This window comes from Phoenix dactylifera, unplaced genomic scaffold (assembly GCF_009389715.1).
Source record: "Phoenix dactylifera cultivar Barhee BC4 unplaced genomic scaffold, palm_55x_up_171113_PBpolish2nd_filt_p 000899F, whole genome shotgun sequence".
NCBI lineage: Eukaryota > Viridiplantae > Streptophyta > Magnoliopsida > Arecales > Arecaceae > Phoenix > Phoenix dactylifera.
Genome location: NW_024068261.1, coordinates 45650 through 63583, shown reverse-complemented (window position 1 = coordinate 63583; position 17934 = coordinate 45650). Strand labels below are relative to the sequence as shown.

At 35.6% G+C, this 17934-nt stretch overlaps 1 protein-coding gene across 1 annotated transcript; it reads left to right on the top strand.

The window, feature by feature from the left end:
- Positions 1 to 8797: 8797 nt before the first annotated feature.
- LOC120107553 (protein NUCLEAR FUSION DEFECTIVE 2-like) lies at positions 8798 to 9862 on the top strand. Its single transcript, XM_039120870.1, has 3 exons — positions 8798 to 8955; positions 9037 to 9107; positions 9197 to 9862. Exons 1-3 carry the CDS (start codon positions 8887 to 8889, stop codon positions 9591 to 9593), a joined length of 537 nt encoding a protein of 178 aa, XP_038976798.1. The 5' UTR covers positions 8798 to 8886; the 3' UTR covers positions 9594 to 9862.
- The last annotated feature ends 8072 nt before the right edge of the window (positions 9863 to 17934 follow it).

The window sequence follows — 17934 nt, the reverse complement described above, 5'->3', positions numbered from 1 at the left end:
AAACTGATTGGAATAAAGGAAAAATTTTGGAAGATTTTTTGCTTAGTTTTTATAATGCTACCAATGTTCTTTCTGGTATTTATTACCCTACTTCATGTTCATTTTTACAACAAGCATATATAATTAGTCAAAAATTTGCAGAACATAGATATGATGATGTTTTAATGCCTATTATTCACCTAATGGAATCTAAATGGAATGAGTATTGGGACAGGATATGTCCTATGCATAACTTAGCTGCTGTATTTGATCCTAGAGTTAAATTAAATGGCGTGCTAATTTTACTTGATGCATACGCTGAAAATATGAATCAAGATGCTGAATCTGCTAAAGATGAGGTAAGACAACTTCTTTATGATATTTATGCTATATATGATGAAAAAATTCGTGGATCTAGAACACAAATACAAACCTCTATTCCTCCTTCTAGTAGTTCTCGTTCGTCATCTATTTTTTCATTCATTGCACAGAGAAGACACACACATGCTTCAAGTTCCTCTTCATCTTCTTCATCTTTAAGTAGTGAACTAGAATTTTATTTACGAAATGATCTTCAGTCTGCATATGATGAAAATCAAATAGAGAATCTAGATGTATTATCTTGGTGGAAGAGTGTTAGAAATCAATATCCTGTTATGTCTGCAATTGCACGCGATATTTTAGCTGTGCCGATGTCCACGGTAGCATCGGAATCCGCTTTTAGTGCAGGTCGGCGTGTTCTTGACGAAAAGAGAAGTAGGATGACGGGCGAAACGGTGGAGATGCTTCTCTGCTTCAAGGATTGGCTGGATGCTGAGGCAAGACTTCAAGATAAAGGTGGACATAATACAACATCCTCTGATGATGATGATACAAACACTACTGAAGACTGAAGACTGAAGACTGAAGACTAAAGACTGAAGACTGAAAACTGAAGACTGAAGACTGAAGAGTGAATACTGATTCACTGAATCACTGATGATTAGTAAGATTTCTTAATTTTTTATAATTGTACATTTTTATTGTATTCTGGAGGTCAGACCAAGGTCCAAACCTCGACCCTTTCTTAGTTTCTTATTGTATTCTAGAATCTAGAGGTCAGACCAAGGTCCAAACCTCCCTTCATGTACCATTTTGATTTAAATTAATAAACTGGTAGGGGTCTATGCCAAACGCCCCACCATTAAGGTGGCTTTATATTCATAAATCAAGATTTCTTAGTGTTCAATATTTATTAATTTATTAAAAAAAATTTATCGGGCCGAGCCGGGCCCAGGCCCGGACCGTGCCAGGCGCGCGTGCCAGCCCGGCCCAGGCCCTTATGGGCCGTGCCGTGCTGGCCCGCGGGCCGTGCCGTGCTTGGCCCGCGGGCCTAGACCGGGCCGTGCCGGCCCAGGCCCGAAGCGGGCCGTGCCTGGCACGGCCCGCTGGCCAGGAACCTCTAGCCCAGCACGACCCTATCAAAGGGGCCGTGCCAGGCACGGCCCGGCACTGTAGCTGGCGGGCCGTGCCAGGCACGGCCCGCTTCGTGCCGTGCCGTGCCGGGCCGTGGGCGGCCCGGCCCAGTGCCCATCTCTACTCCACATAACCCTAGGTCTAACCCAATCTTAAGAACTTGATTTGAGCTAACCCAAATGCCCCAAGAATTATGCAATGTTATTGAATTGAGTTCGCAATTCTAGATCTAGGTTTTCATATCACTTAATTCTTAATTAAGTGTAAGCTTATGAAAATTTCAGATCATTGCATATTCTTTTAATTACATATTAATTACAAAGTTTTAGTTCTTAAAACTTATTTTCATCTTTGAAATTTGCAATTAATTATGTTTATTTCAGATTTAATTCATGTTTAAATCTTAGATGATTTATGTTCATATATCACATATACAAACTAATATGAATTAACTTAAACAACATACATCATATGCATTTGTTTTCAGATTTGATTTGTTATACAAAATAAGAAAATAAATGAATCATAAATTTTATTTAGATCTAATATAAAGAAGTTTATGATTTCAGATTTATTCATGTTCCTTATATCACATATACATCAACATGAATTTACCTAGATCTCAAGCATCACATGCAACTGATTTTTAGACCTGATTAATCATGCAAAATCAGTAACTAAATCATTCATAAATACTCTTTAGATCTGATCTAAACATATTTATAAATCTTAGATTTAATTACAAAGATTAAAATAGATTTTAATCTACCTTTCATTGTTCATCTTCAATGATCAATCACAGTGGCACCCCTACACGCCATAGGAGATCCCATTGAATGGAAAAAGAGGGTAACGAACCCTTCTTTCTCCTATGGACGGATGGCCTGGTGATTAATCCAATTATATTACTAAACTACTTAGATTAATACAATTGTTTTAAGCATAAACAGTTTAAACATTCAATAAACCTGGCTCTGATACCATTGAAAAGAACCCTTGCGGGGGCTGCATGCATTTATTTTCAACAAAGTACAGCGGAAGCATTTAAAAATTAAACTATTTAATTTTCATGCATGCTAGAGATCAGATCTCTTCAACAAAAATAAAAACCATGATTTAAATGTTTATGTAAAGCATGAAACAATGATTGTATGTCTAAAATATTTAAGATCTAATCTTAACTTTAATGAGATCAAATCTCATACTTGATTTCTTGAAGGTCTTGGATGACTCCTTGATCATGCTTTGCAGCCGCACACGTGTCCGACCTCTATAGATTGTCCACGCGAAGCCCTAGGTAGATCGTTTTCCGCGGGAGTGCTAGCTCGTGTAGGAACACTGCAGTAGCTAAAGCTTTCTCCTTCTAAACAATCAACCTTTGATTGTTCTTCAAGGAGATGGAGGATAGACATGAGGAAGAAGAAGAAGAAGGGATGGAGGCCCTCAGAAAATTTTTTCAAAATTTTTTGAAAACTCTAAATATTATATATTTTGAACCCTAGGTGTAGGGGTCTTTTATAGCCAAAAGAAACCCCCAAGCCTCACACCTAATTTAGCCAATTAATTTGGATGATAAAATCTCCAAAAAATTATGGTGATTTGGCAGCTAATAGGAGATGAACATAGCCAAATTTTGTACATTTTGGATCCCTAAAAGATAGAAATTCATGCATCCAAAGTTCAGCCGCAGACCATCCTATTTCATGCGCCATGCAATCCCTACAAATTAGAAAATTCATATAAATCTTTTTAGAAAGATTTGAGGCACCATTTTTATATAAAATATAGCTCCACGCCTACTCTCTTTCATGCCAATTTTTGGCCAAAAATAAATAGAATAGGCATGGGTAATCTTGGGGATAAATCAAGGTGTCATTCTTCTCCAAGAAGGATAAGGATGGGTTCCTAAAATTTAGAAATTATTCTTCTTATCTAATTCTGATTATTTGGACTCATAATCCTCATCAAATAAGGTCTTCTAATTTATTTGGATCAAGCCCAATCCAATTGGGTCATGTCCCATCAATTGGGTCAAGCTCAATCTACTTGGATTGAACCCAATCCAATTAGATCAAACCCTGATGCAGCCCAAATTGAATCCTATTCAATTTGGCTCAACCTAAGCCCAATTACTCAATCAAATTGAGTTCATTAGCAATCTAATTGCTAATTCATCCTCCAATAATTCAATAATTATTTTAATGCAACTTTTACTTAGGATAATTTGTCAATCGAATTGACCAAATTATCCCTGAATGATTCTTAATCATTAATCAGCCATTTGATCAATCTAGAAATTTCTATGCATATGACCCCATAGGTTCGAACCTAAGTCGGTAGCACAAGAACAACTTCTTGTACTAATCAAAATGACCATCTAGCAATAGTACCCGACGTCCGGATAGGCCGAATAATTGCAAAGCAACATTCAAGAACCTTTGGACTATGGTTACCATATAATTCATCCCTATGACTTTAAATGCTCAGGACGGCTTCAGAGTTCACTGTTAACTCTGTAATAAGTACATCCTCTATGTGATCAACTTTAAAAATCCCGTGACTCCTCACAAAGATTACCCTGTCCAAGATTTTGCTAAATTGAACACAAAGCACGATCTACTGTTTCCAGGAGGGGTCAATTCCATCTTGACTCACACACCGACTTCGCAAGTACTTGACTGCACCCAGTAACCTTCCGTCACCGAATTAGATACTCAGATAGTCCGGTACCAAAGTACAGTGAGTTGCTTGCTAATCACCGTGGTGATCTCAGGTCGGAGGGACACATATACCCATATCCACTCGGAACATCTCTAGACAGTAGAGCATTCTGAAATTGGTCACGTTCAGTAAAATGTACCCTTATACTTCACCTGTGTGACATATCAGTGTCTCCACACTCCTTGGTTAAGAGGACAACCAACGTATATGTTACACAACAACCTAATCTCGATTATGTTGTCGTCCTAGGTAACAGCATATCATTTGGTCGCGAACAGGTTTAAGGACTCGAAGATAAATCCTCCTTTAACATAAAATAAGTCCTAAGAACTTCATCATATAAGAGTTCATTTGAAGATGTTCAATAAAATGATGAATAATGCCAAATAACACTTTATTAATTTGTCAATTCATTTACAAAATTCAATCATCAATATACTGACGATTGACTTTTAGGATACAATTTCCAACAGTTGTTTGGTGCCAGCTTCAACATTGCCAACGCCACGATGCCACTGACAATATTAGGTCTCCTTTTTTGTTATCTTTTGCCCTCTTATATGCAATCATGGAGATCAGCAGAGTACCTATAGCAAAATTATAAGACATTTGTTCATAATATTACCACATAAAAAGGTATGCATATAGGTCAAAAAGAATTATAACTTTCCATAATGGTAATTTTGGAGTTGATCTCCACATTCCTAGGAGATGCTAAGCCGACGAAAGTACAAGACCCTATGAGAGTTACTATTCTCAGTCACTTCAATCTATGTGCCTATCTTCTAGAGATTTGCTACGCTTTAAAACTTTAAAAACCGTAGGCCAAGGGATGCTATGCTCAAAAGACTTACTCTCATTAGCTTTCTTCTTTTGTCTTTCTCTCTCTTCTAATTGGAGAAGGAAAATCCTTGCCATGTACCTCTCTCTCTCTACTCTAGCATGGGATCTATGTGGGAGTTGGATGCTATCCCTAAGGGATGCCCCTCCTATTTAGGAGGCTGGTGCCTTCCTTACTGAGTTCTACTGGGACTCAAAGAGAGAGAGAGGAGGTGGCAACTTCCTATCATGGCCACCCCCTCTCTCTAGAGTCCTATCCTGACTATTAGTCTAAAGAAGGAAAGGATATTGGTGGTGGCTCCTTAAAGAGGCTGCCCCTACTTCTATAAGGGCACATGCCAGGTGACTCTATGAGGTGTCCTAGTGGGTAGGGGCATCAACCCAAGTTGGCTAGCTCCAACTTGGTTCGTATCCAAATAGATCTGGAAGTCTAGGTTAAGCCTTCTTGCTTGACCTAATCAAGCCAAATCCTAGTATCTTGGCTACTACTGTAGGCCAATGTTCTCTCCAATCAAAAAACAAATATTTTTTGATCCGTTTAATGAGAGAATCTTTTTTGGAATCTTATACCAATTAATCTAGAAATATATGGTACAAGCTAGGTGCATTGTGAAGATAAGCCAACTCAAGTTCTCACTCATCAAAGACCTACCCTTCAAGTTTGCCTTAGTCATATTAGTAATGTAGTTGAACATAGAGACATGGAGTTCATAAGACATTACTAAACCTCTTGGTAAGTATAATGAAATAAGTTAGTATCTTTATTCCTGCATAGGCTACATTTTGCGATTCGATCCTCCGTCATTCAAATATCCTCATAAAACTATTGAGTATAATACTATCAGACCATTAGTCATATGATGTTATGGCCCACTAGAATTCTAGATCATGTTAAATATCTTGTTATGAAAATTATTGACCTGGAGCCCTTTAAAAAATAATTAATTATTTCCAAAAAATATTTCAAGTTACTGTCTGGGCTCCAGTTCTTATATACTTGATCATATCTCTATTATAATATAGATATTATACTATTGTAATGGTTTCCATATCGGACAACATAACCCTCACTCATATCCAAACCCGACAATCCACTGTGCTCCCCATCGAGATAAAGTCTAGTGTATCATTGTCAATACACAAGTTTTGGCCCAAATTTATAAATATTTAGAATGCAATTATGCCCTTCAAGCTGAGGGAGCAGTTGTAAGCTCATGCACTTAGATCACACTTTTATCTCGGATAGTACTTTATGAAGTCGATTATCAATGATGTCCATTTAGTATGATGGCATACTTGAGTATTAGCATGAAGTCTCACCTCGATGAGTGAAGAACTCTATGAAACCACTATCCACCTTAGCAGCCTTATAGGTGTGATGCTCAACCTCACCCATAGTGCAAACAAATTTTGAGTACCTAATTTTGTCTAATCCTATAGAAAGCACTCTCGATATGAATAAAGTCCTATAGTACTCATGGACTCTTTTCTGAATCTAGGGTCGATATATGATGCATACCCTATATAGTATATGATCATAAAAAAGGAAAAGCCATGTGTTAATCCAATAAGTGTTTACAATTACATGCAAATAGCTTTAAGAGTATATTCCACTCACACTCAATGCTATTTGAAAGGATATCTAAAACCCATCCCCTCTACATATAAGTTGTGAATACCTTCTCTAAAAGGCATTTGGTCAGTGGATTTGCTGTATTCCTATCTGAAGTAATAGAGGATGGCAGTGCCTTCGTTATTCAATCCTACTTTGACTCGAAGAGAGAAGGGATACGGGAAAGATTGAAATAAATTGTTTTTTCAGAAAAATTATCACATAATTATTAAATAACTCTTGTAGAGAAAGTTTAGTTCGAGTAGTGAAGGACCTACCAGTTTTATCACTACATCCATTGTAATTTTTGCCAAATTATTTTTTAATATATTTAAATAAAACCAAATCTTTCGGATTTCTAGCTATGAAAAATTCTATATGGAAACATATGTAAATTTATATACATAGGATCATTGTTCTCAGAAGTAAACAAAATCACTAATAATTTAAGGAGTATAGCGTGTACTTTAAACCAACGGTAGCTGAGCGCTCTCAAAACTTGGTAATCAAAATAAGAATCATGATTGGTAGCTGAATTGAAGATTGATCTATTAGAGATAACCAGGCTTATATCCTTTTTTACTTTTCCTCACTCTCCAGCAGAATGTAGATGGAAAATTGTGGACTTTTCTTGATACAAGTAGAGAAAGGGACCGAGACCTTCTATATGGTTGTTGGTTTCTTGATCCATTAGGATCCCTAATCAATTTGGACTCTGGTTATTTCATATCCAAAGTAATTGGTTATCCAGACTCAAGGCTTATTACAATAAAACATAAAGTATAATATATCTCAAATATAAAAATAATCTTTATAATTTATGTTGAAAATATTTTGGCTAATTAGAGTAAAAATATAATAAATTAATATTAAAAAAAGTTAAGATTGAATTCTAATTTTTAATCTGATTAATATATAAATTAGATTAAAATTATCCAAAATGCCAATGGAACCCGATTTGCTTGCAGCCTCTTGCTTGGTACGGTGATGTCTTTGAGTGCAATCGAGATTAGTTGAGTAGGTGGCCACCAGCTAGATACTCAAGTTCGACTTAATTTAAAATATCCAAACTTGTAACTTGACTCGAAATGATCAAGCTTTAATATCCGAGCTCGAACTCGATTTGATAAAAAAAAAATAATACTTGAGGTAGATCTGACTCAACTAAAATATTAACCGAACCATATTCAAGCTCAAATTTAAACAAAATATAATATAATATACATTTTAAAATATTTAATTAATAATATATATATATATGATTAGGTTTGCGGGTGTTTGGTTGAATATTTTGCTACATGAGTAAGGTTGAAAGCGGGTCGGATTATATCCGATCGTATTCGTTTATTTATCCGATTCGAATCAGATTCAGATACTATTATTTTGGTCTGATCAGATCCGTTAATCTCCCAAATATAGATATAGATGCGGATACACCAAAAAATTTAAGTTAAATTAGAAAAACCAATTAAGTGATTAACCAAACCTAAACCAAAAAAAACCTAAATATTGGATGACCATCATTTAAGATAGTAACCCAAATACGGAATATCTGATTCGAATAAAATTCTACGAATCATCCTGCATGCCTGAAAGGCTCAAACCTCTCGTTCGTCCATTTAGTCCCTCTTTCCTCTTCGTCGTCTTCAAGCAACTAGGGTTTCAAAGGTCCCGTCTACTTTTCAATTTCTACCCGGTGATTACAACTGGTAACAATTATGAGATGTTTTGCGGGCCTGTCTACTCCAGTGATGACAAATCTTGAGCAGTACATTCTTTATCAAATTATTAATTTTTATTATTAATAAATACTTATTAAAATTATATTTTTTAATTGAATATTTCTTTTATAATCATGCCTTTATTGCTAGTTTTCATTCTTTAATTTTATGATTTATATAAGAAATATAGATATATTTAATATATAATGTATATCCATATTTGTTTATAATAAATGTTGATATGCTTAATATACAATTCGTATGTCTACCTATTTAGAATAAATATAAATATTAATTTTAATGTTAATTTAATATATATATATCGGTGAGGGAATTTCAGTTCTGTACATAAATTTAATTTGAAAACTGCTTGTGTTTTTTGAGCTCGACAACGGTTGAGTTGCGCTTAGGTCGGAGAAGTTCGGCCCATTTGCAACCCTAGAATATTTTAATCTATCCCACTAAAGCGACCCAAATGAATGAAATCCTTTTCCATCTCTCTCTCACAGACCAGGAGCAAGAGTGAAGTACATCAGTCTTCTTTCCCCTTTCCACGCCATGCATCTACTCCGCGGCTTTCCTTTCCTCTTCTTCTTCCTCTCTCTCCTCGCTCTCTCCCAGCAAATGGTCTATAGTTCTTAATTATTATTTCCAGTTATTTTTGGTATTTTCTTATTATTTATTTCCTGCTAAAATCCTCAATTACAGGGGGCGGCGGAAATCCATCTCTCGTCGTCGTCCTTCTCCGCGGCCCTCGAAACTCTTCAGGAGCAAATTGGGCACGCAATTTTATTCTCCTCCATTTATTAGACAAAAAAATATCGATTTCGAGCAATGCTAACCGCCCGATCTGGGATCTTTTCTCCAGGTATGACTTCCAGAGAGTCTATCTGCTGCGCCGGGCGATGACCCACCCCTCCTACTCTCTCGAGAACTGCCGCGCCCTCAGCATCCTGGGTCTCAGCGCCGTCGAGGCCTCCGCCGCCCTCCGCCTCCTCCTCAACGACACCGACTCCTCCGCGGAGACCGTCAGCCGCCGGATCGCGGAGGTCTCCGGTGTCAACGCGTGCGCCGCCGCCGGCGCTCGCCTTGGGCTGGAGAAGATCGTCCGCGTCTCCCCCGGGACCAACTCCTCGTCGCCGGCTGTCCTCTGCGCCGCCATCAGGGCGATCTTCGGCGCCGTCGCGGTGGACGCCGGCAACATCGACTCCGCCGGGAACGTCTTCTGGAACGTCCACGGTGGCAGCGCCGCCACTGCTATGTGATGTGAGGTAGTAGGCGGCAGCCGGCTTTCTCGAGCTAGTCTCGCGAGGGTTGGGGTTTTTGGTGGAGGACGGCTCACGATAGCATATAGTTGTGTAATCCACTATCGTAAGCCTAGGTATCCTTGGCTTGAATGTCTAATGAAGTCTATTATCATGTGGGATTTGGGGCTTGGAGATTTTAACTAATATATGCTACGATGTGAGTGAAAAAATATATAAAGACTAGTTTGGTTCTTAAGCTGGATGGATTGGCTTTTCTCTTGTTAGAACTTAGAAGTGTTGGAATGTCTTGATCTCTGAAGATTTGAGAATTAGCATTTGCTTATCATGTCATCGAAGTTTCCGAAAACAAGTTTTTAGCTTGCCTGATCTAAAATCAATTGAATCTGAGATATCATCTGATTGATATCATACTAATATGTTGGGTGACTTTTCTATCTTTTGATTTACAAGTTAGAAAATTAGGGTTTCTTTTCACTAACGTTACATGAGTTTATTTAAGATGGTAGCTTGTTTCAGTTATGTTTACATAGTTTATTTAAGATGGTAGCTTGTTTCAGTTATGTTACTACCGGTCAAAACCTCCACAGCAGCAGTCCTTGTATTACCTACTGAGATCCTGGAACATTGAGTTCTATGCGAGTGTTTCCACTTACATCTCAAATAAGATAAGCATCTTGGCTCATTTTGCTGTTGATCACCAGCCACAAAAGGTTATAGAAACATTATTGTCGAGGTCTTAATCGTGTTGAGCAATTGGTCAGCACGAGTTAATGCTGATTTTCCAAGTCTTGCCTTCATACTGGGCCTATTGCAAGGTGAACCAGATTGTCAAGTGGCTGGTTATTTTTGCTGACAACAATTGGGTGTTACCGTGGATACTGGAGTGAGTTCTCGAATCTTATGCAACTGATAACTGACCTTCTTATAAACTTGTAGAGTGACAGATGTAGTTTGGAAAGAGCAACTTAATGATGTCTTACATATAAAGAACAAGAAGAAGAAAAGAGAAGGAAGGAGAGTTTGGTTTTCAAATTACATTATTACGGTATTGTATTGTATTGTAATAATATTATACTATGTAATAATACATTATTATATTATGTTATATTATATCCAATCACATTCTATATATTATTATACTTTAGTATGCAATATTATATTGCCTTACAATATTATATTATATTAATGTTATACTATATAATAATATTTTAATAGGTAATTATATGTAATATTATACTCTGTTACACTTTATTATACAATGCTATGTGATATCTTATATCAACAGCAATCCTAAACAGGACATGGAGTACAAGAATTTTCTCTAGACAGATTTAGGATATAAGAATATCATGCTACCAACTATAGCTTTCAAGGTTAAGTTGGTAGGCCTCAGATGGTAGTAGAGGGCATCCCAACTTGTGAGCGCAAATTTTTAGATTTGAGTATGTAGAAAACAACACCAAAATACCTATTGGATCTGATGATTTATATTTGGATTTGAAAGCTCATTGTATTGGTTTTCAAATATTGGGTAGCATCCATACCCAGTGACATAAAAGCCAATTCTTCTCACATTTATGGGTATGTCTGGTTGCAAGAAAAATTGCATGGAAAGAACTGTTTTTCTCAGAAAAACTAGCAAATTTAGAAACTTTGCTTCTATATTTCACAAAAAAAAAATTATGGATTTTTACTTTTCCACATATTTTGTTTCAACCAGATATATCCTATATGCATTTATGAATAATTGTTTTCCAAAACAAGATTTAAATCAATCAGAGAGGTAACAGAACAGAACGTGTAGGATTATTGAAAACGGGATGCATTTGTAGTTCTGAATTGAAGCCACTGTATTAATGCAATCAGTCATTGAATTGCTTGCAAGGTTTACGAATGCATGCATTTGCTAGGCCACCACTGCTCTTATGTCCTCCACCCTTGGAGCACAAGTGCCTGGCTGGTTGCTAAAGAGATATCAGGATAAGATTCAATACATTTCCACCGTGCAATTGCATACACTTATGGACCTTTTCCTGATCCAATGACAAGGAAGAATTTGACAGATGCATTTATATGTCAAAGATTCTCCTATTGCTGACTACTATACCTAGAATTTGATGGTAAGTCAAGATCCTTTCTGGTTTGCACATGAACTGGAGAGGGCCGTTTCTCCAATCATTATTATCCATGATTGGTACGTACATGCCGCGTTGGAAGGCCCCATGCTGTTCCTGAGGTGGAGCCCATACAATCACAGCTATCGTCCTAAACTCTTCGACTACAAGTGATTTACCGTCAAAAAGAATTAGATGGTATTGCTCTTATCGATAGGTTTATTCCTTTGCTAAATCGTGTTCATGCCTTAGCATGAATCTCAAAGAAAATGTGAGTGATCCATATGGCAGCACATGTATGTGATGGCTACATGGTTGTTTTTAGATTATATTTCTACCTCAGCTGGATTTCAACTAAAAATAGTGGATCAAAAGCCAAAATGATAGCAATTGCCTAGCACGTAGACTTACCTCCAATAGAGATGAAATGGTAATTTGCTCATAGACAACACTTGTGTGTAGGTCTTCTAGATGGCATAGCTTGAGGCTTTCAACTTTTGCTTTCTCCTTCTACCTTTCTTGGTGGATCAAGACTTATTTGGCAGTGAAGTCAGAGAGTATTTATATCAGGGGTGTAAAAGCGTAACAGAAATCATCCACTCAAGCAATTTCGTATATAGTCAAGGCTTGAAATATGCTGGGTCTGTGTTATACCTATGCACAATCAGAATCTAATGCTGAAAAAGATGATTAAGCTAGGGCATGAATAAGGTCTTGCATCAAAAATGGATGAGGAGAACTTGGAGAACAATAGCTTTACCTTAGTTAAGATTATAAGGCAATCGCAGGAGGTTATGAAGTTGCAATCTTGGGCTAAAGCACTATAAGGATCTTCTCATTTTAAAAGGGGGTTAAAATATTATTAGAAGCTTTAAACATGTTTCAAAATGGAAAGGAAATGGCAAAACTACTAAGTTGGCCGCAAGTACATGAATTTCAAAATGCATGGAGTGTTAAATTTCTTTCCTATCATTATTTAGTCTGTTGAAAATTGAATTTATTATTGATTATCCTATAATTATTCAGCATGTTGAAAAGGTGGCTTATGGGATATGATGCACAAGGAAACAGGCTTTAATTTAATCAAAAATAAATTTTTGTTTGCTTGCATACTTTTTTGGCTGCCATAATGTTTTCATTGTAGCCGCTAGGAAGCACCTAAAGAGCAAAGGAGGAATGGAGATGTTGGGGAAAGATGGTTAAAGAAATTAGCTAACTTAAGTTAGCGATTTGGTAGAGGGATCTAGTGATTGATAAGCTGTGCGGTCTCTTTTTTCTTCTGCATTGCTTTGTAACTGGACCAATAGTTTTTGATTGGATTGGGTTTCTTTTCTTTTGTTATGAATTTTGAAGTTTTGTTGACGTTTTAATATCTTTGTTCTTTGAAGAGGCCTTTGGCTAAGACTAGAATAGATGATTAGATAGAAATCTCCTTTCGAAGGTTTTCAACATGAGCAGGATCATTACCTAGTTATGATCCTGGTAATGATCTTGTTGGCTATTTCATCCTAGCCCCCCCACCCCTCCGGCTCTTAGGTCTTGTTTGGGGGAGCTTTTGGAGGGCCAAAAGTACTTTCTGGCCCTCCAAAAGTACTTTTAAATAAAAATGGTGTTTGGTAAAATTTTCGGAAAGCTGTTTCAGCTTTTTCGGGAAGCTGAAAACAGCTTTTAGGGGGAAGCTCCAATTTGGATCTTTTCGAAAATGCTGTTTTCAACTTTGTCGGAAAGCTGTATTTTTGACAAAAATGCCCATATTAAAATATAATAATTACATAGTTTGTCCCTTTATTATGAAAAATTAATTTATACTAATAATTATAATATTTTATACCTTTATGATTATACTATACTATAAATATAATATCATATTATATTATATCATAATACATTAATATATTAAGTTAAATAATTTAATATTATGTTATATTATGACAAATTAATTTATACTAATAATTATAATATTTTATACCTTTATTATTGTATTATACTATAAATATTATATTATATTACATTACATCATAATACATTAATATGTTATTTTAAATAATTTAATATTATGTTATATTATGAGAAATTAATTTATACTAATAATTATAATATTTTACACCTTTATTATTGTATTATACTATAAATATAATATTATAATACGTTATATCATAATACATTAATATGTTATTTTAAACAATTTAATATTATGTTATATTATGGGAAATTAATTTTTACTAATAATTATAATATTTTATATCTTTATTATTGTATTATACTATAAATATTATATTATATTACATTAAATTATAATACATTAATATGTTATTTTAAATAATTTAATATTATGTTATATTATGAGAAATTTATTTATACTAATAATTATAATATTTTATATCTTTATTATTATATTATACTATAAATATAATATATTGTTGGGAATTGTATCCTAAATGTCAATCGTCAGCATATTGATGATTGAATTTTGTAAATAAATTGATAAATTAATAAAGTATTATTTGGCATTATTCATCATTTCATCTTCAAATGAACTCTTATATGATGAAGTCCTTAGGACTTATGTTATGATAAAGGAGGATTTATCTTTGAGTCCTTAAACTTGTTCGCGACCAAATAATATGTTGTTACTAGGACGACAACATTATCAAGATTAGGTCGTTGTGTGACATATACATTGGTTGTCCTCTTAACCAAGGAGTGTGGAGGCACTGGTATGCCATACAGGTGAAGTGTAGGAGTACATTTCACTGAACGTGACCAATTCCGGAACGCTCTACTGTCGAGAGATGTTCCGAGTGGATATGGGTATAAGTTTGGCCCTCTGACCTGAGACCGCAACCTGTGACTAGCAAGCAACTCACTGTACTTTGGTACCGGACTACCTGAATTTCTAATTCAGTGACGGAAGGTCACTGGGTACAGTCAAGTACTTGCGTAGTCAGTTGTGAGTCAAGATGGAATTGACCCCTCCTGGAAACAGGAATAATGTCTTGTGATTAATTTAGCAAAACCTTGGCCAGGGTAATCCCAGTGAGGAGTCACGGGATATCTAAAGTTAATCACATAATGGATGTACTAATTATAGGGTTGACAGTGAGCTCTAAGTCATCCTGGCATTAAGAGTCAAAGGGATTGAATTATACAGTAACCATAGTTCAGGGTTCCAGAATATTTGCTTCGCATATATTCGGCCTATTCGGACGTCGGGTACCATTACTAGATGGTCACATCGATTAGTGTAGGAAGTCGTTCCTATACTACCGGCTTAGGTTCGAACCTATGAGATCACACGCATAGAAGATTCCTGATTGATCAAGAAGGCTGATGAATGATTAAGAATCATTCAGGGGTAATTTGGTCAATTCGATTGGCAAATTATCTTATAAAATAATTAAAGTAATTATTGGAGGATTGATTAGTAATTAGATTGCTAATGAACTCAATTGGATTGAGTAATTAGACTAAGAATGAGCCAAATTGAATTAGATTCAATTCTGGGCTCAATCAGGGTTTTTGACCTGATTGGATTAGGTCTGAATCAAGAGGACTTAGGTTGACCAAATTAAATTAGATTAAATTTGTGCTTAATTAGGGATTGACCTAATTGGATTAGGTTCAACCCATGGTAATTGGATCATTCTAATTGTTAGGATTTAATTAAATTAAATGGGTTTGATCTGAAACTGTTCGGATCTTGAAATCCACTTGTCACATATCCATGCAAGGCGCCATAAATTGATTTTTAATATGATTAATAATTAATTTAATTTATTTAATGGTGCCATGGGACACTTGGCAACATCAGGGACCTCTTTCATCATTAGATGGGTCGAAATGGAGAGATAAATTCATGAAAAGAATTAGATAAGATCAAATTCTCTCTCTTCATGACATATGTCATCCTTATCTTTATCTCACTTCTAATTAAGGTTGAATTTCGAATTTAATCACCACAAAATCACCACGTGACCCTCTAATCTGATTGGGGGCATGGGAATTTCGAAATTGAAAGAGGAAAGTGGCAACATGATGAATGGTTTAGATTAGATCAAGCTTCATCATGTAATGGCACATGAACTTGAATTTTGAATTCAAAATTCAAAACCCCACAAAATCCTCCACAAATATGGGATGGTTGGCATGAAGTTAGGTAGGAGAGCAACATTAAAAGGACCTCCATCATCTGGTGGTCGAATTCGAAGAAAAAAAGAGAGAAAAAGAAGAAGAAAAAAGGGAAAAGGAAAGAGAGGAACCCTAGTTCATGCGTGGAAAAATTCTGCATTCAATCTAGCCGATTTCTTCCTCCTCTAAGTCCATCGCGCCATTAGTGTTAGGGGTCCCTGATAAGAGTCTTTAGATCAGATCTAAGTCCTCTTCAATCCCTTTAAACCTTTCCTCCAAGTTCTTCCAAGAAGGCGGATCAAAAGTTGATAGCGTTTGGAAGATCAAATTTCAGCCTCAAGAAATTCTGCGCAAGCTAGCACTTCCGCAGGATTGGATCTCTTCAGGAACTTCGCGTAGACTTCTCGTAGAGGCCATTCGTGTGCGTGGCTGTGAAGTCGAGGATCAGATCCATAAGTTTCATCCATCATAAAAGGTATTAATCCTACATTAATCTTTTATTATGGTGTCAAGATCTAGGTCTGATTCCCCGAGGTTTTACCCTCTTTTGGGGCTCCTCACGGAGATATCTCCAGAATCCATTCAATGGATATTCGGAGATTAATCGGAATAGAGTTCTTAAGTTTCAGATCTGATAGTTAATCATGCATGAAAGTTTTAGCATAATTGTTTAAACGATTCCGGCATAATCCTATGTGTTCTTAAGGTGCTGATTTCTAGATTTGATCTTGTAAGCATGCATGAATTAAATTGTTTGATTCGATTTTTTTGCTGCGTTTTAAAACTTAAAAAGAACTACGTATGGCTTGATCCCCCTTATGAAGGGGTACGTAGGCAACCCGATCAGGTTCAGCCATGGTTTTTTTTAAAAAAAAAAATCAGCATGCTTAGCACCGAAGAACCTAGGATTCACTTTCAGTGGTATCAGAGCCAGGTTCATGTTTAAACTTTTATGTTTTAATTTTTGTAATTAAATCTGAAATCATGAGCATGCTTAGATTAGATCTAAAGTATTTTTTATGATTGATTTAATTGCTGATTATGCATGATTAACTAGATCTGAAATTTTGGATGCATATGATGCATGTTTGTGTTAAGATTTGTAACATAAATAAATTTGAAATCATAATATTGTTTAGATTAGATCTAAATAAAATTTATGATTCATATGATCTCTGATTTTAATGAACAAATCAGATCTGAAAATAAAAGTGAAAAAATAAATACATAAGATGTATGTTGTTTGTATTAATTCATGTTGTTATGTATATGTGATGCATGAACATTAAATATAATGACTTAAACATGAATTAAATCTGATTACATGTGATTAATTACAAAAACTCAGGTCTGAAAATATGTTTTAAGAACTGAAAGATTGTAATTAATATGTAATTAAAAAGAAATATGCAATGATCAAAACTTTCATAAGTCTAAACTTAATTGAGAATTAAGTGTTATGAAATAAAATTGTAACTCAATTAATTGACATTGCATAATTATTTGGGCATATGGGTTAGCTTGAATCAAGTTTCTAGGATTAGGTTAGACCTAAGGTTAGAATCATACATGGACAAATAGAATTAATTGATCAAATCTAATTAAGTAGTAACTAGATTAGGTCAAGGAAATTCTAGGTCAATTTACAATAGTTGTAGATGGATCAAGTCCGTGTCTTTGATTAGACCAAGATGGAAGTTGATTTAGGCTCAGAGGTGTAGCCCGAGTCATTTAAGTAATCAAATCGAAATTGATTAACCAGTCGGTGTCTAAGGTAAGTTTGGCAGTTTTGACCGGTGGTTTTTAATTGGGAGTTACTCGCACTGATTCGTCTTTGCCGAGTTAATGGCATATCCCTTCCACCGATCTCACTTACCTGGCCGACATGGTCAATCACATTTTGATTGGATCACTTAATGATTCGAGTTAGCCCATGCCTATAAGAAAAATCAGTTTGACTGATTTAGGTGCCTCCTTAACGGTTTGAGTCTAATATGATTTGGTGAAGTCAGTCGGAGAAATTAGACTAACCGGATCTTCTTATCTATCCTAATTAAGAAATCCTCTAAAATTATTAGGTCCTTAAAATGAAATGG